The sequence below is a fragment of the Plectropomus leopardus genome, chromosome 9 (assembly GCF_026936395.1).
Source record: "Plectropomus leopardus strain MGB_pleo_1.0 chromosome 9, ASM2693639v1, whole genome shotgun sequence".
Lineage (NCBI taxonomy): Eukaryota > Metazoa > Chordata > Actinopteri > Perciformes > Serranidae > Plectropomus > Plectropomus leopardus.
The window spans coordinates 20,983,172-21,009,277 of record NC_142184.1 but is presented as its reverse complement, the minus strand read 5'-3'; the positions used below and the strand labels follow the sequence as shown (position 1 = coordinate 21,009,277).

Below are 26,106 nucleotides of genomic sequence, written 5' to 3'. Positions count from 1 at the left end.
TATTCCTACATGCACCATACTCACACAGTCATACAGGCACTAATTAAACACACGATTCCTCTGCATCCCCATTGGCCCATAAGATTTCGGCACACATATATCAAAACCTGATTGATTATTAATACAAAACTTCAAATATGGGATGTCATCAGGTTCATGTTTAAAGGCCCAGACACACCAAACCGGCTTTAGAGCGCTAGCAGCGATGAAGTCCAACTGTTGCGTCACCTCACGTCACCTGTGTCTCGGCCAGAAAGTTGCACTTAATCACTCGACAAAGGCTACAGCCAACAGGCAACTAGCATGTACATTCTGCATGTTCTAGCATGAGAGTAGATAAATTTCCATTTCAATTCACAATTTCCAGGTTCAAAATGCTAGTTAGCACACTAGCAACAAAGCTCGATGTTGAAAGAAGAAATATTAACTATGCGTGAGTGAACAGTAACGCAAACTATTATAAACTGTTACATCAAGGAGCTCAAAGGCTGAAAAAATAATCTTACTTACTATAATAAGTTTGTTCGATCTCAAAACCTTCTCAACTTTAGTTGTTTGTTTGCTTTCCTCGCTACCTCGCTAACTGACAATCAGCGTGATTCGTCTCACCAACAGGTTCCTACGGTTCCGATGCATGATCCAACGTGCTGAATCAGCTAAAAAAAAAAAAAAAAAAGCCGATCGAAGGCCGTCTAATGCCAACTGTGTGGGACCCACCACAATAATTAGGGCATAAGATACCTACCGATGGCTCGACATTGACCGACAGCCGACTGTTGGCTTGGTGTGTCAGGGCCCTTACACAATCTAGTAACAAAACACCATTTGTGTTAACAAACGGCATGTAATGATGAGTTAACATGCTCTAGTGTGTTGATGTGTTCCTCCTCCAGGCGTCCAGGTCCTATGCTAGCCTGTGTGGGTAGATCTGCAGTAGGAGGCAGAGGAAACAGAGGGGACCAGCTCTATAGAGCCACGGACATTTTTATCTGCTTCCCTGATACACTTTTTAATATCCCAAAACAGATACACAAGTAACACACACCATCCTATCAGGCCTTAACAATATGTACATTAAGAAAAAAGGAGGGCTGCTGTCCTTGTCTGTCTTTACCTTTCTCTGTTTTCCAAACTCTCCCTGGTCAACAGTAGTGAATTAGTTGTGTCTCATTCTAGTTAGCATGGTAGATTTAAACCCTAAATTTGAACAAGCATGACATAGACTAGTAGAACAATGGCTATGGTGTCTGTAATTTCCTCTCCTTCTCTTTGACTTGGAGCATGCTCATGCATGACAACTGGATGGATCTGAACAATATGCCTCCATTTATCTCTTTACAATGCTCTTGACTTGATGGTTGCAATATAAGTTGTATGGTTTCAAAGTAGGAAGATCCAGTAGCATCAATTTGCAAGTAACATTAAAATGGCCAGATTTGGGAGACATTTTGTAAAATAACCTAATGATTATATTGCAATGGCAGCAAAGCCTCCATTATTGCATGACAGGACTGAAAATGCATTCATGCAGAAGCAGTTCTCCTTGCACAATATCGCACAATCCATTTATTATTTAATCCGGATGAGCTAATTACATTCAAACACAATTAGGTCAAGTAGCCCTAGACCACTGCTCCCACTTTGGCTGAGACCTGCATGCATTTACAGCAAACACACATCTTCCTTGAAACCAGCATTGATATAGAAAAGACTGAAACATGCCCCCCCCACCCCCACCCCAAAAATCTGATCATCAACTACTTTTTCCTGCCAATGCTGTTGTGCACTTCCCTCCGCCGGCCACCGGTGGTGCTGTGGGATGGTGTTCATGTCCTCTCCATGGGTGCTTGATTCTTCCTCTCCTCCTGACAGCCGACTACTGAGGTTGAGGTGAAGAAGAAGCTGTCGGGCTCCCTGATGGTGTCTGTGGACCAGCTCAATACCTCCTTTGGGCGGAAAGAGCGGGCCAACAGTGTCATGAGCGTCATTACCAACACACTAGTGGAGGGTACTGCCACTTTAACCCAGCTATTTAACCTGCTCTCTCATTATTCTTTAACTAGGGCTGCTCTCATTTGGTTGATTAGTTTTGACATGAATTTCCTGCTTATCTGCTTTGCATATCCAACAGTACCAGATACATACAATGCATACAATTTTTTATCATTTGATACCATTGCATGCGGTATGCTCAAGCACGCAAGTTTTTTTGGTTTTGACTTGTGATCCGCGCTATGTCTTCAGAATTGGAGGAGTCTCAGCGCAAGTGTCCGCCATGCTGGTATAAGTTTTCTAACACATTCCTGATCTGGGAGTGCTCCCCCATGTGGATTAAGATCAAGGAGATTGTGAACCTGATTGTCATGGACCCCTTCGTGGACTTAGCCATCACCATCTGTATCGTCCTCAACACACTCTTCATGGCCATGGAGCACTACCCCATGACCCCCGACTTTGAGGATATGCTGTCTGTAGGCAATCTGGTGAGTGGCAGTCTTTTTTGTTCTTTTTTATTGTATTAATCAGTCAAGAATCACCTATGCTTCTTCTTTGAGTCACACAGAGAGGTGTTATTTTTGGGTCCTTAATTGGCAGCTCTTTCATTGCTCACTCCCCCTTCCCCCTGCTGCTTTCTATCTGTGCATTTCTTCACACACGTTCCCTGTGTTCTCCTGCGATCTCTCTCTTTTTTTTTCCTCTGGTTGCCGCTTGCTTCAGTGGGACCAGCTTGCCTCTCCGCTGGTTGGCTGACTGGTGGGAGGCCTGCATTAATATTTCATGGAGCCTGATCGATGAGCTGCTTTGAAATGGTGCCTGAATCATAGCTTGGATAACTAAACCTGGCTGTTTTCACTATTAGCATTTTTTAAGGAAACTGAGTAAATCTGAGCTCTGGCACCATGATTTTTAATTTCCAGTATCACATTTGTTAACATAGTTTGTTAAAGTGATGTGTTCAGTTGTTGTAATAATGAAGCTCTCACTGTGTGTGTGTGTTTGGAAACATAGATATGGACAGGTATTAATTTAAAACTGAAACAGCATAGAGATGTGTTATTTACCAGTTGTGCTCCAGAGTCATTTACCAGAAAAGGCCAACGGCTGGGACAGGTGGAAATTTGTAGGTCACCTTAATGCAATATGAGTCATCATCTTACACACACACACACACACACACGCACGCACACGCACACACACACACACACACACACACACACACACACACACACACACACCTTACATGTGCTTACATTGTGAGTTTATTCATTATGTGGGCTCTATGATTGAGGATAACCCTCAATAATTTATTAGAGCTGTTACGAGACCACAGAAGTACCATTTCACCTTTACTGACAACGGAACAGCTGGCACCGTCACACACACACACACACACACACACACACACACACACACACACACACACACACACACACACACACAAACTAGATGTACTTCCTCTTAAGTAATTGGATTTATCCTGCTCGTAATTCATTAATATGCAGTTGCCAAAGGGGTCATTTAAAATGTGATGGACACCTAAAGCTGCATGTCCACCAAACACTGGTATACTTCTCATAGAACCGGTTCATTACCCGTATGGACCACAGACTGTATATGAAATGGACAGCACATCCCCACTTACCCTCACTGTGCAAAAATAAAGGCAGAATTTCGTGGATACGGCTGCAACCATCTTGCACGTAATTTAGAGCCAAAGTTTGCGCAGTAGCGATCTCCATGGTGCTGGAGTTGCTGCCAATACATCCGCCTGACCAATGGCAAGCAGCGCCATGAATAGCGAGCACACCAATTTGCACAAATAGTTGTCAATTGTGATGTTAAATCCCCTTCCTCTTGCATCAAAAAACGTCTTAAAATATACTTTAAAAATCATATGAATGTCAGGTGATAAGAACTACCTAAATGACAGAAACCATCTTTGGGGAAAAAAAGTAGTTTTAGATTGTAGTTTGTGGTGGGGTTTATGACATGTACCGCAGCTGGCCTCCAGGGGGCAATCCCAGCGATCTGGCCTCACTTTTGGGAAGCTGTCTCGTTGTCCATCTTTATATAAAGTCTAATGTGCAGACATGTACCTAAACTGTAGAGCTCTAGCATCTCCAATGCAGACAGTTCTTAAATGTAGGTGGGGTTGCTAACTGTGTCACTGCTCCATCCAGCTTTTGCTGTATTTCTCTTCACTAATGAAGCAGAAGAAGGTCTGTACCTTTTTGCTCTTGCACAGAATGTGGTTGTGTGCCAACTTTTAAGGCTTTTATGTTTAGAGCCTCTGTCACAATGAATGGGATATATGTAAAAAATAACAGGTTTCTGCATGGAGTCGTTGTTGAAAAAAATGAACTGCTTGGCGGAAACAGGTTTATTATGCACAACTCAGATACATCATCTGATTTGGGTCACAACAAATGTCACAAATTGCACCACCCATCATGTTTCCCATTCTCACGTCTCCTGTAAAACAAGGTGTTGAGCCAAATCAGTGTGTTCAAATCTGTTCTCTCTCCTACCTGCCAGGTGTTCACAGGGATCTTTGCAGGGGAGATGCTTTTCAAGCTGGTGGCCATGGATCCGTACTACTACTTCCAGGAAGCCTGGAACTGTTTTGACGGTTTCATTGTGACTCTGAGTTTAGTTGAGCTGGCTCTGGCTGACGTCGAGGGCCTGTCTGTCCTGCGGTCATTCCGATTGGTAAATGCAAATATTAGTTTCTCTGTAAATTAGAGAAAGCATGTGGAGTTAGCATCTTAGCATTTGGAATATGCACATTTTGTAACTCCCTCATTGTGTGTGCTTGCAGGCTGTCATTCTTCCAACCCACTTTATGAAACCATGCCCACTTCCACATAACAAAAGTGGACTGCCTAACCTCAAGGCTTGCTGGCCTACTGCTAACCAGAAACTCCTGCTAGCTAGCTAGCACCCCCAGTAGTCCCTCATACATTCATACAGATGTGAGCGTGGTATCATCTAAAGTGGGTTGGAAAAACAATAGTAGACGCTTGCAGGTGACATAGCTGTATATTTATATTGTATTTATTTCACTGAGGGGAAGCAACAAGTTAGTAATGCTAAAATATTACAACTAAATCCCATACCTCCTCTTTCTTCCCACCTCAGCTGAGGGTGTTTAAGTTGGCCAAGTCATGGCCCACCCTCAACATGTTGATCAAGATCATCGGTAACTCTGTGGGAGCCTTGGGGAACCTGACTCTGGTGCTGGCCATCATTGTCTTCATCTTTGCCGTGGTGGGCATGCAGCTGTTTGGAAAAAGCTACAAAGACTGTGTGTGTAAAATCTCTCATGACTGTGAGCTGCCCCGCTGGCACATGAATGACTTCTTCCACTCCTTCCTGATCGTCTTCCGGGTGCTGTGTGGCGAATGGATTGAGACCATGTGGGACTGCATGGAGGTGGCGGGCCAGGCCATGTGCCTTATCGTCTTCATGATGGTCATGGTCATCGGTAACCTGGTGGTGAGTGTCCAGACTGGGGGAAATGTACAGGGTTTGGCTGTTTGCTTTCCAACCCGCCTTGAAATAATTATAATGTGCTTAGACATCTGGTTACTGATTTCTCATTTTGTGTCCAAAGGTTTTGAACCTGTTTCTTGCCTTGCTGCTGAGCTCATTCAGCGCTGACAACTTGGCTGCGACAGATGATGATGGTGAGCCCAACAACCTGCAGATTTCTGTCAGGCGCATTAAGATAGGTATTGCATGGATAAAAGCGAAGGTGCGGATATTGGTGGCCAGCCTGCTGAAGAAACCACAGATGGAGGATGAGCAGAAGCCTTTGGATGACATGTATGACAAGAAGCTGAACTGTATTGCCAACCACACCGGGGTTGACATCAACCGTGACCTGGACTATGCCAAGAATGGTAATGGCACCACCAGCGGTATTGGCAGCAGCGTGGGCAAGTACATGATTGATGAGGACCACATGTCCTTCATCCACAACCCGAACCTGACTGTGTGCGTGCCCATAGCTGTGGGAGAGTCTGACTTTGAAAACCTAAACACTGAGGACTTCAGCAGCGAATCGGACAATGAGAACAGCAAAGAGGTCAGTGACAAGAGTGCATAAATAGTATCTACTTCTAAGAGTTTATAAATAGTCATGCAGACAATGACAAAAAAAGACACAGATCTGCAAATGAAATAACAAAATCATAATATCTAAGTATTGTGATGCTCCATGTGTTGTTGTTTTTGGTTTTAAGATCCCCAGCTACTCAACAGTGTGCCATTTCCTCTCCAAGGAGAGAAAAGTCATGGGTGTGGCTGGCTGCTCTGCACTGTTAACACACTAATATAAATCCAATACTCAGTAGAGTTATTTAGAGTGGCTGGAGCAGGCAAGCAATGTGGATGAAATGGATATCTGCTGATGTGTGCCTTTGTCAAAATGCATTTAGAGGACTTTCAGAGTGGATGATCGGCCATCTCATATTCCATTTCAGTGATCATGTGGATGATATGTGACATTCAGTATTGTTATGAAGTCCATCTCAATACCGGAATAAAAACTGTGTAGTGCTCAAAGTTTTGTCCTTTGACTGAGCCAACACAATCTGAAAAATATAGCCACAAGTGGTGATTATGGCATTTTAGTCTAGACAAAGTTGAGAACGAAGTTGAAAGCTGTGAAGGATCAAAAACTTTGACAGTTTCCGACACTATCACCCTCTATTGGTCAGTTGCAAAAACATTTTGGAAACATTTTTCAACAACCTCATTAAAAACAACCATCAAGTTTGTTGATGTTTGGACAAGCTGCCATTAATTAAGTTTTGCACCAGGCAAATTCATTTGTTTAGAACCACCCCTATTGAGCAATTTCCAAATAATTTCACAAACACGGTTTAACATTGCGTGAAACAAATCCTGTGAATTTTATAATGATTGGAAAAACAATTTTGGATCTATAGTTTGATTTGTGTTATATCATGCTAGTTTTTTTTTGTATTTGTAGCTCCCCTAGTGGTCAATTTGAATGAAACTCTCAGAGTATATTTCAGGTATTTATAAGGAAATATTTTGCAAGTTTGGTGATAATCGGCCCAACTGTTGTAAAGTTGGGTCTTTTGATGTGCTGAGATGTGCTCCTTGTAGAGTTTATTGGTCAATATCTTCAAATGTAATGAGATGTCAGCAAGCTTTTGATACGTTTTGATCAGCTTTATTTCAATAATGATCCACAGAAAGTTTGCTGCAAATCGAGCCGAAAAAATTCAAAATGGTGGAAAATCTAGTTAGGCGGCTTTTAGTGGCCCTTGAGTCAAACTTGTAGAGTGAGTGAGCTTGAGTGGCTGTTTCAAGTGTTGTGTAAACTGAAGTTGCAGTGTAGTAGTTGTGTCTTTTCAAAGTTCAAAATGTTGACCTTAAATTATAGCGTATCGTCTCTCTGAATGGGGTTATTTTTCGTAGGCAGCATTTGCACACAACTTCTAACCACTGGTGAAAATTTTAAATGTGTATGATTTGCCATTTTACAGGAATTTTCAAAAAACATTCAGGATTGTGGACATTAAACAGACAAACAGTAGGGTTTGAGCCTTTTGGGCTTGAGCCCCAATAACATTTCTTGACACTTCTTCTAAACTACAGACAGGTCTTCATGAGTTCATTTTTTTTCATAATTGACGGTTCTTTCGCACATGCAATGAAAACTGAAATGTTTCTGGATCACTGACTATGCTTCTGTGTTTCTTTGTGTGTCTCTGTGTGTGTGTGCTCATATGTCTGTGTCTCTGCAGCTGGATGACACCAGTTCGTCGGAGGGCAGCACCATCGACATCAAGCCAGATGTGGAGGAGGTGGTGGTGGTGGAGCCGGTGGAGGAATACATGGAACCAGAGGCGTGTTGGACAGATGGTGAGACCACTGCTCCCATGGCACCCATTACCTCCAGTCCACAGCACAGAGAGAGTCCCTCGGGCTCTTTGGAAATGATAAGGCTGCAGTTGGGGTGAAGGGCAGTTTCATTATGAAGGATCACTCGCCCATGGAGACTGTCTATTTATCTGTCTTTCAGTCTATCTATGACGCTCACGCTAATACACAGAAACGTAACGACACATCACAGGGAGGATTGTTTTCCTTCTTTCCTCGAGACAAACAAGGATTTTCATGTATCTGTATGCAGTCTGAAGATACAGTCCTGCACGAGCAGTGAAATTAACCCAGCTCAGTTCAGTTAAATCTTGTCCATGGGGTCTAGCTACATCTTTCCTACAGCAGTGAAAAGTAAGTAAGTATATTAACTAAAGTATTAGGGTCATTTTTAAGGTACTTGTACTTTACTTGAGTATTTCCATTTTCTGCTATTTTATACTTCTTTTGCGCTAAATCTCAGAGGGAAATATTGTACTTTTTACTCCACTACATTTATTTGAAAATTTTGCACATTATTATTATCACCAAATTAAATCACCTAATAAATGATGATGTATCACTTTAGGTTAAGCTACCAAACATTATATAGATATTTAAACGAGCTCTACCTTCCCCAGATGCAACATTATAGTGTTGAATCCATTAATGCATCAACATTTCTGATCCTGTATTATAATAATATATAATATTCTAAAATTAGACATTTTACTGTGTTGAACTGTTGTGGTGAAGACACAAAGGCCATGAGCTTTGGGCCGTTACCACAAGAATGAGATTGCAGACAAAAGCGGCTGAAATAAGTTTCCTCTGCAGGGTGGCTGGGCTCAGCTTTAGAAAAAGGGTGAGGAGCTCCAACATCTGAAGGGAGCTTGGAATAGAGCTGCTGCTCCTGGGTATCAAAAGGGGCCAGATGAGGTGGTTGGGGCATCTGATTTGGATTCTCCTGGGCGCCGAGTTGTTCTGGGCACGTCCCACTGGTAGGAGGCTCGGGAATAACCCAGAACACAGTGGAGGGATTTTATATCTCATCTGGTCTGGGGAACGCCTCGGGAGGGGCATGAAAGCATTTGGACATCAGGAGTACATTGCTACTGTTGCCTTTGATACAGATACTTTTTTGCCTTTACTGAAGTAAAATTTTCAATACAGGACTTACTTGTGACAGAGTCTGTCTAAAGTGTGAACATACATGAGTACTTCTTCCACCTCTGCTCATATAAAAAGTAGGAAAATTCACCTTAAAATGTCTCCAGAGCCCGATGACGTGTCAGACTGAATACAAATAGACAGATTATGTTCAATGTAGTTCCAAACTGTAAAGGGGAATCTTTAGGATTTTTGAAGGCAAAGACTTTGTTGAAACTTCTGTCATGAAAAAAAAAGTTTTAACACAAGCACTCTAACTCATCGAACTATGTTAAATGTCTCTTCTCTTGTGTCCTCAGCTTGTGTGGCCAAGTATAAGTGCTGTGACGTTGACATTACTGTGGGCTGGTGGAAGAGCTGGTGGTACCTGAGAAAAACCTGCTACCTGATTGTGGAGCACAACTGGTTTGAGACGCTCATCATCTTCATGATCCTCCTCAGTAGTGGTGCCCTGGTAAGGAAGCCTTTTACTGGTGTGTCACATAAAATGTCAACGATCCCCTCCACTCACAAATGTGTTTTTCTTTTGTTTATGTCCCCTAAAATGTCTGACCCCTACTGATTTATATCTGTGCAAAGTTTTTCATTAGAGAGGTGTTTACACAGTCATCTACCAACCACGGCGACGTCTGTGCATTTCCTGAAATCTGAGATTCAAACATATGCACATAGAATAGTTTGCATTAGTACAGTGGACGTTTTGACAGCATATATGGTAGAGTGTGTGGTTTTTGGATGTAAAGTGGACTCTGAACCTCATTGCAGCAGATATTATTGTATGTTCCTACTAACACTAACACTGTCAGCCATTGCCAGTTTGCCTACAAGCTACATAACATAAACAAATACATGTTGCTAATTACACATACTATTCCAACACACCTGCTAGTTAGATAGACTTCATCTGAGTCTGTATCGGACTGAGACTCAACATGTATGGGTGAATCTCACTCATATTTCCTTTAACGCAAATGTTAGCCATACTGAAGCACACTGCTCTTTCACCAGTCAACCTCACACGAGCAGCAGTAAAGAAGGGGGACGTACGTAAGCAGCAGTGGTGGGTTGGCTTCAGGCCAGATCTCAATGAGGGAGGAGGAACAGATCTGGTTCTTGAGTTTTTAATTTTAGTTGTTATGTTGGAAAACCATGTTAAACAAAATATTACATACTTAAACACATGCCTGGTGGGGGAGGTTAAGTTAGGGGTAGACCGATATTAGTTTTCCAGGCCCAATCTGATACCGATTATCAGTAGTCAATGAGACTAATAACTGATATTTGTAATCAGTATGCATTTACAATAAAAATGAAAGTCTTTCAGTCAATATTTAGACTTTGGAATATAACAAACTCCAACACAAAACTTTGTTTAAGTGCCCTCAGCAAGTGTTTTATCAAAACTGAAGTCAAGTGAAAATTTAAATTAAAAATAAATAAATATAACTAGCTCCCTGAGGTTTTACAAAGTAAAAGTTCCTCCCATGCTAACACTTTCTTTGCACTTTTTTATTAATTCATTTTATTGGCCAATCGTTTAAATAAAATACAGATACAGATAATCAGCAAAATGCCAAATATTTGTCCCACTCATCGGCCAGGCCGAGAATCTGTCGACCCCTACGTTAAATATAAAGCAAAAACAGTTTGAGAGCAGAAATGATATTGATCTCTAAATGAAACATGCATTTCATCGACAAGCACATCAAGTGCTACTAAAATAAGCTGCAAATCTAAATCAGCTGTTGAGTTATTTTAAATATTACACCAGAAAATCTGGTAAATCACTGTTACTGATCAGCAGTCAGCTGGCTGTAGTGCTGTATACAGTTCAATTAGTGGAATCATAAGTCATCAGATGTGATATTTTGCCATCTTTGTTGTGGCTGAGGTATATTTCCTGTTTGTCCACAGGCCTTTGAGGATGTGTACATTGAACAGAGGAAGACCATTCGGATCATTTTGGAGTACGCCGACAGGGTTTTCACTTACATCTTCATCCTGGAGATGTTGCTGAAATGGGTTGCCTATGGTTTCGTCAAGTATTTCACCAATGCCTGGTGCTGGCTGGACTTCTTCATTGTGGATGTAAGTCCAGCTCTTGTTTCCTCTATCATGTGAAGTAGGCTAGAGAAGACAAGCAGTTATTTGGTCCTCAACCACACCCTGGTCCAACAGCAACACACTGACGATTAACACAGAGTATTGAGCAGCAGAGCTAAGTTTTTACTAAATTTCTGCTGTAGTAATTTGTCTTTCGCTTGATTGATATCACATAATATACATTTCGTGTACTATATGGATAAAGGATATGATTTTTTTTTTTTTTTAGATCTAAGGGTTGCCCTTATTGTTGTCTGTTGGGTGTGGTTAGGTTTGAAAGGTCAGGTTATTAATTGAAGAACTGCTTCATGGCATGCATTTGGTGAGAGGGCATGTTGCTGACAATAAGTGGCCTTTTTATTTAGTTTAGTATGAGGACAGTGTTTTACAAGACTGTACTGAAGTCTGTCCATTTCAAGTGCACACATGCCGGAGTCGCCTTTTACAACCCCATCAAGCAACAATTCCTATTCTGTACTTGTTTTATCACTCTGAGATGCTTGAATATGTACAACAATTATCTGCTTGTGACTTGAAACACAAAGCAGCAAACTGTTTTCCCTTTTGGTGCAGATAACAGTTTTAATGTTTTAAGACAGAATTGGAAGAAATTTTTTACATTCAATTAAACGCACCACTATAGAAGCAGGGATGCTAACGGAAATTGGAAATCAGCCAATCAATAACCAAGCTGATTGATTACAATCATATTCAAGTCATGCCCAGAGCAATGGGACGTGTCAAAGATGTGTCTCTGTAAAGCTGTCTTTGCCTGTGTCTCTGACTTGTAAGATGTTTGATATGTGCCTTTGTCCTCTTTCTCTGTGTACTTCTCTACTCCTCGTGTCAGTCAAGATCGAAAGACTGGAACAGGGGAAAATTCTTCAATCTATTGTTTGTTAATTACATATATTACCACATGTTAATCTTATTTTGTCTATTTTGAAGAAGACATAACCTCAGACTGAGGTGTCTGTGAGGGATTTCAAAGAGAGATTACAGTTTGGGGAAGAAACGAGGGGAACATTTTCATGGCTAGAAGCTTAAAGCATTTTCATCAAAGAATGATCTGCACTGAGTGGCAGAATGGGATAGATTAAGAATTTCCCTGATTTCTGACTTTCTCCTTGAACTAACCACCTCTCCGCAGTGTCCAACACCTCAGCCAATACCTGTGAATGGACTCCTATCAATGGCCAGAGGTTGCCATGTTGATTCATTTAAAGCTCCTGTATCCCAGACTCCATGCAGCAAACATACATTTATTATACAGACAATGTAGACATGCATTTATATATTTAAGAGTTTAAGTGGCTTAAAGGGATACTTCACCCTCAAATGACTATTTGTATATTAGTTCTTCATCCTGTGTCATGTTGAGTTCTTTATTTAAGCTGTTTTCCTCACATGCCTCCACTGTGAACAAAAAAATTAAAAACTGAGTAAATTCATAGGGATGCCTTTAACAACAGCAAAACTATATCAAATCATCCGTTTACAAGCTCACACGCAACTCACGCAGTATAATCCAAATCTTCTTTATCCAGTCGTATGCTCAGTACTTCCCAAACGTGAGCATCTTCACTTTAACCTATTATTTAGAATACTTCCGCATAAGTAGCACAAGTATGCTTATGCATGTGTGAAGTGTTTATGCAGAGGTGTTTTTAATATTATGGTTTTAGCAAAAATTCATGTGTTTGGTAAGTATTGTGCATACAGTTAGGATTATACTGCAGTTAAGTTGTGTTGTTAAATTGATGTTTTGATATAGCTTCACTGTTGTTTAATAAAGAAAGCTATGACTTCATTTCACGATGATGCTCTTATACCTAAACAACATAATAGGTTGATTTCAACTGACTTGGCTTTAAAGCCTGGTGTTGTGTGGCTGTTATTTTTGTTTGTTTGTTTTGTTTTTGTGAAAATGGGCTGTTTAATGAAGAATTTTAGCTTTTTAGGATTCTTAGTTCAATGTGGAAGCGTGTGAGAATTTTTTTTCTCAAATTCAACGTAACACAGGGTGAGCAATTGATATATAATTGATCATTTGGGGGTGAAATATTCCTTTAAAATGGCACATATGTATATAAAGACTTTCTAAACATACAACTATAATTATTTATTTATTATATATTAAACCATATTTTCAAGGCTGACACAGAGCACACACAAAGCTTGCAGTAGATATAATCATACCACACTGTACTGATTCTGGTTGTTGCCATTGTAGAATCCCTCCCTGTAGGTGTGTTGTCAAGCCCAACACTTGGGACAGTGCGGGGCGCCACGTTTCCCAAGTTGTGAACATGTCACAGAGAGTGACATCCCTCCTCCCCACTTTCCCCGTCCTCCTTCCATTCCCTCTTGAAAGTGTAACCTCAGGAATGTGGTGATATTGTGCTGAGATGTAATGATGGTGGGTGACAGGCGGTCAGCGGTAAGTTTGGTCTTCACTAACGCTCCCCCTCAAAAAAAAAAAGGAAAAAAAGACCTGTGCTTGATGAGTCTGGGTTGTGTTGTGGCCTGACTGTGCCTCTGTGTTGTGCGGTGAAACCATTGCCATGGACTCACAAAGGGGGGGCACCATCATTAAACCGGCCTGTTTTTTTCTCTGAGTGTGGATGTGCCTGGCTCTTTGTGTGAGTGTGTTCCTCCTCATTTCCCTTCTGTTACTGCATCTTTCTGTTACCCATCTGATTTGTGTCTTCCTGATTTGCATTATAAAAATGTATTTTGTTATGTATTGACTAAAAATGGCACGGGGGAAGAAATTTAATGTTCGAAAGTTTTGTTAAATTAGTTAAAACATCGACTTAACTTTAGACAAAACCAGATATTTGCATAATAAGGAAGTTTTTTTTTTTTTTTCCATGTAGGAATGATTATTTATATTGTATGAGGATTAGTCCACATGCATCTTACACAAGCTGTTTAAAGTTTCTGTATGTAACTTTCAGAAAATCCTTGTTATTAGTGACACCTCTTTCTGAGGCCATTAAGTGAACTGCAGTCAGTTTTCTGGTTTCTGGTGGGGGTGGGGGGGGCTATGGTTAGAGCTATATTAGAGCTATGGTTCATCAACGGCTACTGAAAATATATTTGCTGTTATGTTACATTATGTGGAAGGTTATAATCGAAGATAACTTAAATTGTTTCATTACACACAACAAAATTCAGTGACTTTCTCAGGCGCAAAGAATGTAATTGTGAAACTCCATGACTTGAACAGTTTTTTCATGAACGTGGGAACTCTATATGTTTAAAATAACATTACTATCTGCAGTGTTCCTGTATTTAATTTGGATCATTGGCTCCTGATACTATGCAGCTTTGCCACTGAAGTAATTTACAAATAGCAAGATAGCCATTTACCAGCCAGATCAGCCCTGGAGTCTGGATAAATGCTGCGTTCAAATGGAAATGGTGAACTCTGGTGAAAGTTGTGAAGCTCCCAGAAAATTTTCACTTACAAGGCTGTAAATACCACAAGAGGGTCTTTCATTTATAGTCTTTTTGTGAACACGGTAATCATGATCCCATTTCAAGGCGGCAGAATTAAATTATATTTTCTGACCAAGACGGTATTTTGCTATGTTAGCTAGCCAGTTACTCAGCTTAAACCACAATAACACAATATTTTACACATCATCGCTTCCTCTAACATAAGGATATCTTTTCCACAAAAGGGACACTTAAATTACGATATGGTACACTGGATTGGATGGATGTACAATTTATGAAAGCACAAATGAAACAAGAACCAGCTATGTGGCTAACTTCCCCGGGACAAAACAGACAGCAGCTCAGGCATTAGCCACGATAGCAACTCCAATTCTGCCAGTGCTAACCTTAGCCCCAGGCATCCTTTCAGGTACTGTTTGGCCCAAGTCCTGAAGCCTACATAATAGTTAGTCCACAGGCTGCTAGAAGCAACCAAGAAACTCGGGGAAAGTCTCAGCTTTTAAGCTACCTTTTCAAACCATTGGCAAGAAATAAAAGAATAATATTGGTAAAAGTTTACATACAGAACCTTTAAAATGACAAAATAGCTAGAGCAGGTCACTCTTGTTTAGGATGAAGGTGTCATACTCCATTCATCTTTCTTTTTCACTCAGATTATTATCATTGTTTTGTTGTGTTTTCCCCTTTGTTTTTAGTTTGGTTTATTTCTGTTTGGTTTGTGCTGTCGTCATCATGGGATCACAGCCCCAGATGTCACTGGCCTTGCCTTGCAGAGCTCTGTGAGAAGGACGTTGAGGCGCTGAGGCCACTACCACACAGCTGGCCCAGCGGGGGGGGCCAGAGGCCAGGCACCCCAATGGGGGGCTCTCCAAGGGGTCAGGCTGAAGGTGACAATTACCCCAAACACTGTAGTATAGATCAAGGCAAAATCTTTATTTTACTGTCCCCTACCAGAACAGCTGCTAACTTATTGGAGAGGCAACGTTATTGATTTAAATAGAGGCTTTGTGCCAAAGAGTAAGCACTTGAATAAATCCTGATGTTTTAACATGGTCCAACATTTACATGGACAGTATGAATCCATGCTGCAACCTGTTCTGCTGTTATTTTTTATAAGTTTTGATGCATTTCACATTCAGATGGTTGAAAAGTTGGTCTCTTGTAATCCACATTGATCCTAAAATCAGTCAAAATGAAGATTTTGCCTGTTACAAAACCTCCCTCCGTGACTTTGGTAAGCTTTGGATGTTGTTCTTGCGGTGAGTTTGACCGGTTGGTGTCGGTGGCTGGTTGGAGGTGCTTTCACATGTGTTCACTGTTGATATTTTTCCTTATTTGTAAGGAACTGGTACTCCCCCTGTTTCAGTCCCTCCAGCATCCAGACCGAGATCGCAGTTTGGAAAAAATGAAAAGACTTCCCGGGGATGTGGGTCCTGTGATCATGTATTTATTCTTGAACAAACAAATTTCTCTCCATATGACCTAATTCTAAAACGGCTGCCCACTCCTCCTGCATTTTGCATCGAGAATAATCTGCATTCAGCCAAAGAATCCTTCATTACAAAGCTTCCCTGTGCAGCAGACAGCATGTAATGGCCGTCTCAGCACGCTTGAGATGACTTCATCAAGGCCAAGCCATTCCTGCACTTTTCGCCCTCAAAGAACATTAGTGCATCGTATTGACCACAATCCCCACTGTCCAATTCCCAATTACTATATATGAGTTTGGCTTAGATCAGCTATATGACTCAGAGCTATTGGTCATTCACAATTATCAAACCAAAACAGGCCATTTTGCCTACATATACATTGATTTATTATGGCGATGAGAGTTCTCGACATTCACTATTTTGCTTTGACAGTTTAGTGAATTAATGACATAATTAACGGACAGTGAGTGCTTTTAACTAATGATAAAACTGTAAATAGTTCTTTGGCTGCTGTAATGCCTTGGTGGCTGCTGCTGGATGTGAGAGGGACTGTACCAATTTCTTTGAGGTTGTGTGCTGTTATTGTTAACTGTGTGTAACTCGACTGTATTCTGTGTATTTTTGTCCTTTCAGTGCCATCCAGTGCTAATAACTATATCCGGTCTGCCCTTAACCTCCATCCCTGTTTCTTGTGCGTGGTTTCATGTGACTGTGGCTCTCCTGTTTGACTCTAAATGCTTTGTGACAATTTGATTTGATGTCTGAGAAAGAAAATGGCAAAATGACACACTTGTACATGTTTACTTGTATTCTTTCTCTTAGGTTCCATTAGTTTGTCTGTCTTAAATTATATGGGATTTTATGCCTCAGCCCGAGAGCGACATGGAGAGACAATGTTAGAGGGGCAAGGGTAAGGCTCTCAAGTCTGTTGGGTTTTTATCAGCTTCTACAGGGTAACCTCTCTCCTTTCCTCCCTCCCAAACTCCTCTTCCTATGCTCCCCCAGTCCCTTCGCTTGTATCTTTACTAAATCATGTAGCACTCTTTTCTGCCTAATTTACCCTCTATTTGAGTCTTATGTCTCTCTCTCCTCTCTCTCTCTCTCTCTTTCTCTCTCTCAACTACAAATTTCTTTGCAGGTACAAAGGACTTTTCACACCTTGTCAACTGCCCCAAAATAACAGACAAACAATCCCTATGGCGTACTGCTACTAAAAATACTACACACATAAAACCTATACTAAACATTGACCTTCTCTCTCAGTGTATATGCATGTATAAACGCAATATTATACATGCATATACATGCATAGATTTATGTGTGTATGTCAAGCAACTCTCCGCCTATGCCAGGGCCGTCTCTCTTCCCTAGTGAATATTCTCACTTCTAACAGTTTGGAACCTCTTTTGCTTCTCTGTTTTTGTGTAGGTGTCTATAGTCAGCCTTGTAGCTAATGCGCTGGGCTACTCCGATCTAGGGCCCATTAAATCACTCAGGACACTAAGGGCCTTGAGACCCCTCAGAGCCTTGTCACGTTTTGAAGGGATGAGGGTAAGATCCAAAGCTAAGCAGCTGATCCTTCCGCATGCCCATTCAACAGTTTAAAGCATGCTAGAACTGATTTTAAAAAAACAACAACTAAGAGATCAAAAAATAAAAAAATATTGGGGGATTGTTTTTAAGACCAGGAAATGAAAGCCAAGAAGTCACCTTTCCATGCGCAATCCTGTACCATGCCTTTGTTAGAGCCAAAGAACAAGTCATGATGCAGCTGGGAGACTGAGTAAAGTAACAGTAAAGTTGTATTGCCAGCAGAAAAATATTCATTTCAATTGAATTTTATTAAACTACATACAAATTGATTTGTTTCACAATAAAAATTACATGACAAGATATATTTTTTCACAAAGCTGCCTCATCACATAAGTGACAAAGTAGAAATTCTGATACTTCATCTGACTTTGTTTCTTCTTGATTGGCGAAAGTGAATGTGAAATTGGTCAAAGCTAACCAAACTTACATGCCATCTCACAGAGCATTCAAATCAACAATTAGCTCCTCATTTGGCCTGATTCTCAACCACTGCTTTTAAATAAGACACCTCCCCCTCCCTCTACATGCCCCCCGCTCCCATAAACCCCCACCCCACCCCCTCCCTCCCAGCTCACACCATCCCTCAATGCATCTGGCATCGAGAACAACCAGCAGGAACCGGGGAGCTGCAGGACACCAAAACCTCTGCCCAACCAGTCACACCAAAACTCAGCATACAGGGCGGCTGCAAAACAACCATTTAGAGGAATTCGTCCAATTTGTACAGGAAGTGATTGAGGGCACGATGACAGATGCGTGAAATTGACAATTGCAAATATTCACTTCCTGTTGACTTCCATTCATGCGAGTGAAGGGGTGAATAAAACATTTGCTTCCAGGATGGATGTATAAAGAGATCGGGATATAGCATTCAAGGCAGGGCTCCATTCATTCCCATTGAAAGCTGCTTAGTGGAGCATTGGGGCCAAAAAAATGTTTGTGTTCCCGGGTATTAAGTTACCAGGATCTTCTGCATGTTTGGCCCATAAAGCTAGTACATTACAGACTTGCGCTCTCATCAGGTTGTGACGCTCAATAAAAAAAAAAACAAAACTTTTTTTTTCAGATTGTAATTCTATGGGGAAAAAGTCTTTTTGGCCCCAAAGGCATCACAACAGACTTGGAAATTTTTAATTCCACTGTTTGGCCATGATTAGAATTGGCTTCAAACCCGGCACACGTTGTGTTGTGTGTGGTCGACCCTGCTTGACGGTCATTGGCTGTAGTTGCTGTATCTAATGAGCCAATATTGGGGGCGCTATTTCCTAGTCTCCTTTGGTGGGTTTTGCCTGACAAAGCCTTTTGGATACACTCAAAAAAGTGGCTGTGGATTATTTTCATATAGAGAGCATTTGTTTATGGTCTTTTATTAAAGATCTTTGCGATAATTGCAGAACTATAATTCTTAATACATTTCAATCCAAGGCCGACCGCAGACGCCTCACTGGAACAAATCAATTATCCCAGTGTAATTTGATAATGCGCCAGCTATTGAGCATTTTGGAAAATGCAGACCAGATTTTACTGCACAAGTGATAATGCCTGATGCCGTGAAGTCTTTTTTTTTTAAAACCTCCTTGTGCTATCTAACAAAATGCAAATTGTCATTCGCTTATGTGTGACCGTGCCCTTACAGAGCAGAAATCACTCCGGACAGAACCTCTGGTTGCATCAGCTGTCTTCTCCTAGCATATCTGATTGGTTGTCTCTGTGACTGGTGGTAGCAATAGGTTGCACCTGGTTGTTGTCACCCGTAGTCGCCCCCCCCCCTCCCCCCCTTCCCTTTCTTTCTCTTTAATTCTCTTTCTCTTTTACTACTCACTATGCTTGGACTGGTTGCCTTGTCTTCTAGTTTGAGCTTCTCCTCTTCACCTCAGCCCCTCCCCACCTCCTCCTCAGCCCCACATGTGCAGCACTGTGCAGCACCCACTCCACCCTTCCCTCTATCCCTCCACGACTCACTCCACCTCAACCCGGTTTGGCTGGGTTGGACTGTTGGAGGGTCACCACACTCTCTCCTGCTTGTCCAGGATCTTTCAGCATCAGGGACTGAAACAGAAACCACACACACTCAGTGTTGTGGCTTTGGGAGGAAAATATTTGTTAAGCTTCTGCCAGCTTCAGCACTTTGGATCCTACCATCCGACTGACTGATCTCAGTCTATTATGGTGGCAGGTTATTACTGTAAATGTTGCTAAACATTGTCTGTATTAGATACTTAAAATCATTTTTAGTGCCTTCCTTTGGGAAAGCAGGCAGAAGCTTAGCAAATATGCTAGGCTGCCATTTCACATAAGGCATTACTGCTGTCATGTCATGGCACCACATAACTGTCACGCATACAGCAGGCCCTGGCTTCCTGTTGCCTTCCACTCCCACAGGAAGTGAAACTGGGAGGCAACAACGGGCCCAGTTAAACTCTGACTTTGAGTTCTGGGACTGGCTGGGTGGGGACCCAGAGGTTTACTAACACTACAGAGTTCGGACAACACTTTCAACCCTAGACAGACAATGTGTCGCCCCTCTTCAGTACGTCCCAAAAATGACAGACCAGCAGGAGAAGAAGGCCTGTGCATTAGTGTAGTGGGTGGATTGATTGTAAATTTATCGTCTCATTCATACGAGATATCCAGCGACTAAAATGTGATGCCGTTGCACATGACCAGACATCAGTGCTTTTAGGCCCTGGATAGGCTTTATGAATGTTGTCGTGAACGTTTCACTAAAATTTTATAGGTTTAATTATTAATTCTGGGACGGGAAAAAGAGCTTTTGATTATTATGTCATTTTTGGGGTTGGAAATCATGGCACACTTGCTCTATAGAGTGTAATAACGCTAATACCAGTGCCCCAATGAATGACCTTATTCACTGGGTGTATGTGGTAAGCAAGGTGAGGGTGGCCCAGTCATGCAAAGGGAAACAAACAGAGGAATTTGATCCTGCTGTATCAATTTCTGACTGTAATGTCTATGTTCATCAATCGAGTTACCATTTTGTTGAAACGGAAAACGGAAAAAATTGAGGTCAAAGCAATAAATAAATGAATAGGGAAGTACATGAATGGAGAGATGACACCCTATGAAAGAGATTCTGGAGAGTTAGAATGATGAGAACGTTTATATCCCCGCTGGTTGAGTATTATGGCATCGCAGAAGCCAACGCAACTCAACAGCGCCAAGCAAGCAGTGCAGCTTCAATTGGACACATTGCACTGCTTAACATGCAATGATTACGGGCTGTTCCGACTACCTACTTTGCTCTCTCTTTCTCTTAATGCTGCTTTGTAATCTTGGTCTTACTTTTTTGAGCAATGCATTGTACAGGAATGACAACATCTCTAGCCATATTTACCCCACTTTGAGTAAATCCCCTTTTTGCTGACGAACCTGCTGACGTTTAAGTTACACCAAAGATTTTGAAATGACAATAATTTTGGTGGTTTTATTTTTGCAAGCTGTCATGGGGCTTTTGGATGTAACTTCCAAAGCCCAGTAGCTCAAATGACCTGTCATCACTGTGAGCAGGCCACACATATAAGAGTTCAGCCATATTGTGCTGTAGATATTTGCCATGTAAATATCAGAATGGCTCGTCAGACGCACAAGCAAGCAAAGCTTCAACCATTACCTCTTTAGCCGCTATCTCTCTATCCACACATTTCTCTATTTATTTATTTATTTATTTGAGCGGTTCTTGAGATTGCACAATGCCATGTAACACGCATGTACTATAACTGCTGATGCACATTATGCATTTTTGAAAGCCATTTTCCCTCTTTCTGAGAATGCTTTCCACACAGCATGGCCTAATTCTTTTTTTTTTAAACACTGAATCTTTGAAAGCGGTTCAATTGTATCTCAGATAGAGCAAGGAGTCATTCTCTCAGCGAGTGCAATGGCAACACTGTGGTGGTTTTAAGGCCTGTAATTGTGTTCAAAAAACATCCTAAAATCATTTTTCTTTTAGCGGCTTATATCAGACAGAATATTTCAACAGTGTGCCCTCTGTACAGCTCAAATTTAAGATTTAGCACAAGCCTGTGAAGGTTGTGTACTCGCTGAGAGAATCCTGCTCCAGCGCTCCTCCCTGTCTGTCTGTAATGAGGAGGGAATATGGCTCCACAAAACGAGTCTGCCAAAGACATGCATGCTCAGCTGTCTGCCTGAGAGCTGCTGGTCGGCCTGCCTAACACTGGTAGTGAGCGGTTCACTATGTGCTGAGCTTGTTACTGGCTATGATAAATCTACGGGGAATCAGTATGGGTTATTAGAAAGGTCTGGATTTGGGGTGGTGGGAATTATACTTTATTTGATTTTTTTTTTTACTGCTTTAGTGATATATTGTTTGACTTAGTCATGGGAAAGGGTCAGCAAGATTAAGAATATTGACTGTGTGAGGTTGGGGTGGTTCGAGTGGACACTTCATAGTGGTATGGCAAACACTTCTTAATGACATTGTAAGCTTTATCAAGTAAACATGTAGAAATATAAGATATTTTGTCCGAATATAAACTCTATTCATAACAACACAGTCAAAAATGCTCCCATTTAATGCTTTAAAAAATATTTACTTCTATTTAATGCATTTAAGTAGAGGTGAAATAATAATGGGTGCATTAAGAGTTTTAACTGTAAGTCTTTAGAGCGACAAAGCTTAAGAAAACCACTTTTGGGAAGAGGTGTGTGCACATATGGAGTGTGTGTTTGTGTGTATGTTTGTCTGTAATCTAATGGAAGAAATCATTCAAATCAGATATATTGTTAAGTGTATAATTACTACAATAATTTACAGTACATGAACTCACCATATCTGTTTTTTTTTTCTTCTATTATTTATAGGAACTGACATGCACGTTTTCTCTGACACATTATACTATGTGTGACCATTAACTAATGCCGGCCTTACACCAAACAACTTTTAAGGAATATAGTCTTTGTTTAATTCAGTGTGTATCTCAAACAGTATAAACACTTATATTAGTGAGAAACCCTAGTTTTTTAAAAATTTCAGCTCTCATTTCCACGGTCACCTCCCACTAAATTAGCGACGCTAACCAACTTATATACAGTGTATCTTAATAGATAATATTGATGCTGAATTAATAAGAATATTGTCAACATATGACACCATGTTCTTGGGTCATGTGTATTTGCAGACACATAAGAAATTGTTAATGTTATATTGAGGTAGAAGGAGTTTGTCTTCTGTTTTTTCAAAGTCTTGTAGTATATGGCAGGTATAGGTATTACACACTACATGTCAGTGACATTAATGTCATGTACAATATAATATGATTATTCTACCATGTTTAAAACATAAAAATAATAGACTGGGATTTTGCTGTAATTTTATGTATGTTTATCACAAAAAGCATTTGCCCTGTTACAAGTGTGTGTGTGTGTGTGTGTCTGAGTATCCCTGAAGCACTTTTAGCCGCATGCTTCAACAGATCAAAGAGCATCGCAAAGTCACATCAGTGCTGCTCTAATTAGAAAGGGACTGATACAGCTCTCCTTCCCATTAATCCCCCACGCTTCAGTATGTACATCATGCTGGTGAGCAATGCTTATTCTCAACCACATTAAACCATAATAGGATTGCTTTTAACTCCACCTGTAACAAAGGGGTTAAAAAGCTTGATTTAAGCTTTTAGTGTAATGCCATAACAGTATGTAGTGTCTTGTCGGAGGGGTTAAAAGAGCTGTGTTTATTTCCTGGTTCTCATGTCATATCCTGTCTTCCCTGGTCTGGTCTAGGTGGTAGTCAACGCCTTGGTGGGTGCCATCCCTTCCATTATGAATGTGTTGCTGGTTTGCCTCATCTTTTGGCTGATTTTCAGTATCATGGGGGTCAACTTGTTTGCGGGCAAGTACTACTACTGTTTCAATGAGACGTCAGAGGAATACTTTCCAGTCGACGTGGTGAACAACAAGACTCAGTGTGAGGCCCTCATGAAACAAAACTTTACTGAGGTCAGGTGGAAGAACGTCAAGATCAACTTTGACAATGTGGGCGCTGGATACCTGGCCCTGTTGCAAGTGGTGAGAGTGTCACTCCTCCTCTCCTCACTCCATTTTCTAATTTCATGCTAATGTGGTTTTCTCATTTTCCTTTGCACTTTTCTGTTGTTTTTTTTCTTTCTGTGCGCCACCTGAGGGTTTGTTGTTGCTTCAAACTCAAACTACTTGTTTTCACAGTACTCTGAGGCAGTCTGTTCCTATTCATTGCGTATATTTGGTGTTTCTCCACGCCCTTTTCCTTCATCTTCTTGGGGTTATTTTTTTGTCCATGCACAAGCTGTACCACAGGACATGCATCAGTTTCGGTTTGAGTCTTTTTGATTTCACTTTACAATTTTTGGTTCCTATAAATGTATTTAGTCATATCTCTCTTTTGAAAGGCCACGTTCAAAGGTTGGATGGACATTATGTACGCGGCTGTGGATTCCAGAGAGGTATAGTCATCGTTACTTTAATATATATATTGTAAAGCTGTATGCCAGATGATTTGCAAGCAGGTCTTAAAGGAAAAGTATTTATTCATTCTCTTGCTGAGAGTTAGATGAAAAGATCGAAGCTCCCACCAGCAGCCAGCAAACTTCACTTAGCAGAAAGACCAGCATAGCCCCGACTAACTTTAGAAAATGACCCAGATTAATGAACTGGGTGCTGCTAGGAGGGTTTTGTTTGCTTTGGACAAAGCCAGGCTAGCTGTTTCCAGACTCTCTAACTCTCTGTGTTTAAGGCAAAATTTAGGTTACTAAACAACTTTCTAGTAGACAGTTGACAGTTCAGTTCTAGGTGACAGTTTTGCCAGCTTATCAATAAGGTGACATGACGACCCAATGCGAGTCAGCGAGACTGACCATCATGCCCACAACATAAAGGACGTAAGGCACCCTCCGGCAAACTTCATGTTTTTAGGGAGTCTTAGCTGTTTCGCCTGTTTGCAGTTGTTATGCTATGCTAAGCGAGCTGGCTAGTGGAGTTAGCCCCATATTTTCTGTACAGATACGGGAGTGATCGATATTTTCATGTGACTCAAGAAAGCAAATTATTGTCCTTCCTAAAATGTCAAATTGTTTCCTTAAATTTGTTAATAAAATGTAACATTACCTTTAATATTTTGCCTCCCTTACAGGTGGAAGACCAGCCCGACTATGAAGTCAACATCTACATGTACATCTACTTTGTTGTTTTCATCATATTTGGCTCCTTCTTCACCCTCAACCTCTTCATTGGTGTGATCATTGACAACTTCAACCAACAGAAGAAAAAGATAAGACCCGTTCTGGTTTCCTAGCCCCTGTTTTGCTGTAGTTGCTGTAGTGTCAGGGTATGATTATAACCAAATCTTTGTTTATCCCTTTACTTTGGAGGTCAGGATATATTCATGACAGAGGAACAGAAAAAATACTACAATGCCATGAAAAAACTGGGGTCCAAAAAGCCACAAAAACCTATTCCTCGGCCACAGGTATGTTTTTTTTCTGGTTTTCTCCTCTAAAGTGCTCAAATTATTCAGCACATAATTTGTTTGAAACCTTAGTAAATTTCTTTTTTTGTTTCTGTCTGCTCACAGAACAAGATCCAGGGCATGGTGTTTGACTTTGTGACGCAGCAAGTCTTTGACATCTCCATCATGATTCTCATCTGCCTCAACATGGTCACCATGATGGTGGAAACAGACGATCAGTCGGATGAAACAGAGAATGTCCTCTACTGGGTCAACTTCATCTTTATTGTGGTTTTCACCACAGAGTTCTTGCTGAAGCTCTTTGCCCTTCGCCACTATTACTTCACCAATGGCTGGAATATCTTCGATGTGGTGGTGGTCATTCTATCTATTGTCGGTGAGTGAGGGGGGTGAAAGACACAGAGCGATGAGGGAGTAGCTTGATAAGTACCAAGGCTTAATCCCAATACATACCTGGTCCCTACCAGTCAGCGCTTTATGTGCATTCATGCCCGTGGGTAGGGCATCCCTGTTCTTGTTGGTATAGACATGGAGGGCAAAGTGTTAGGGCAATGAGGCCCTCCAAATGGAGTTTTTGGAGAAAATCTGAGCATTAAGAGAAAGTAACAAGTAACAAAAGAAAATTATTTTCATGGTTAAATCAGATTTAGAATTTACAATAACAATCCTATTAACTTAGTTTAATGCCCTTTCAATATGTTATGGTCCTTTTATTTAGGATTTACAAGCATCACAAAAAAATTGCTAGTATACAGATGTCTCAACGTGGATGATCTGTGTATGATAATCCCACATTTTGACATATTTTCATGTCCCATTGCCCCCGTTTGATGTCATATGACCCCCGAAATTTAGTCCAGCAGCAAATCCTCTGCACTTGTCATTGCTCCTTTAATGTTAGTGCAGATTGGCATTTGCCTCCATAACACCGCTAGTGGCCTTGTAATGAAGCAGTGTTCCTTTTTATTT

At 41.0% G+C, this 26,106-nt stretch overlaps 1 protein-coding gene across 6 annotated transcripts in view; it reads left to right on the top strand.

Moving 5' to 3' along the window:
• The window catches only part of scn8aa (sodium channel, voltage gated, type VIII, alpha subunit a), a 63,513-nt gene that overhangs the window by 31,717 nt on the left and 5,690 nt on the right, over positions 1 to 26,106 (top strand). For all 6 annotated transcript variants that reach the window (XM_088082203.1, XM_042491425.2, XM_042491427.2 and 3 more), the window contains exons 13-26: positions 1,873 to 2,008; positions 2,245 to 2,483; positions 4,537 to 4,710; positions 5,140 to 5,496; positions 5,615 to 6,088; positions 7,782 to 7,899; positions 9,366 to 9,520; positions 10,981 to 11,154; positions 17,493 to 17,615; positions 23,418 to 23,702; positions 24,062 to 24,115; positions 24,802 to 24,939; positions 25,033 to 25,137; positions 25,243 to 25,513. In XM_088082203.1, coding sequence (XP_087938329.1) covers positions 1,873 to 2,008; positions 2,245 to 2,483; positions 4,537 to 4,710; positions 5,140 to 5,496; positions 5,615 to 6,088; positions 7,782 to 7,899; positions 9,366 to 9,520; positions 10,981 to 11,154; positions 17,493 to 17,615; positions 23,418 to 23,702; positions 24,062 to 24,115; positions 24,802 to 24,939; positions 25,033 to 25,137; positions 25,243 to 25,513 — 2,803 coding nt within the window. The remainder of the gene's footprint in view (positions 1 to 1,872; positions 2,009 to 2,244; positions 2,484 to 4,536; positions 4,711 to 5,139; positions 5,497 to 5,614; positions 6,089 to 7,781; positions 7,900 to 9,365; positions 9,521 to 10,980; positions 11,155 to 17,492; positions 17,616 to 23,417; positions 23,703 to 24,061; positions 24,116 to 24,801; positions 24,940 to 25,032; positions 25,138 to 25,242; positions 25,514 to 26,106) is intronic.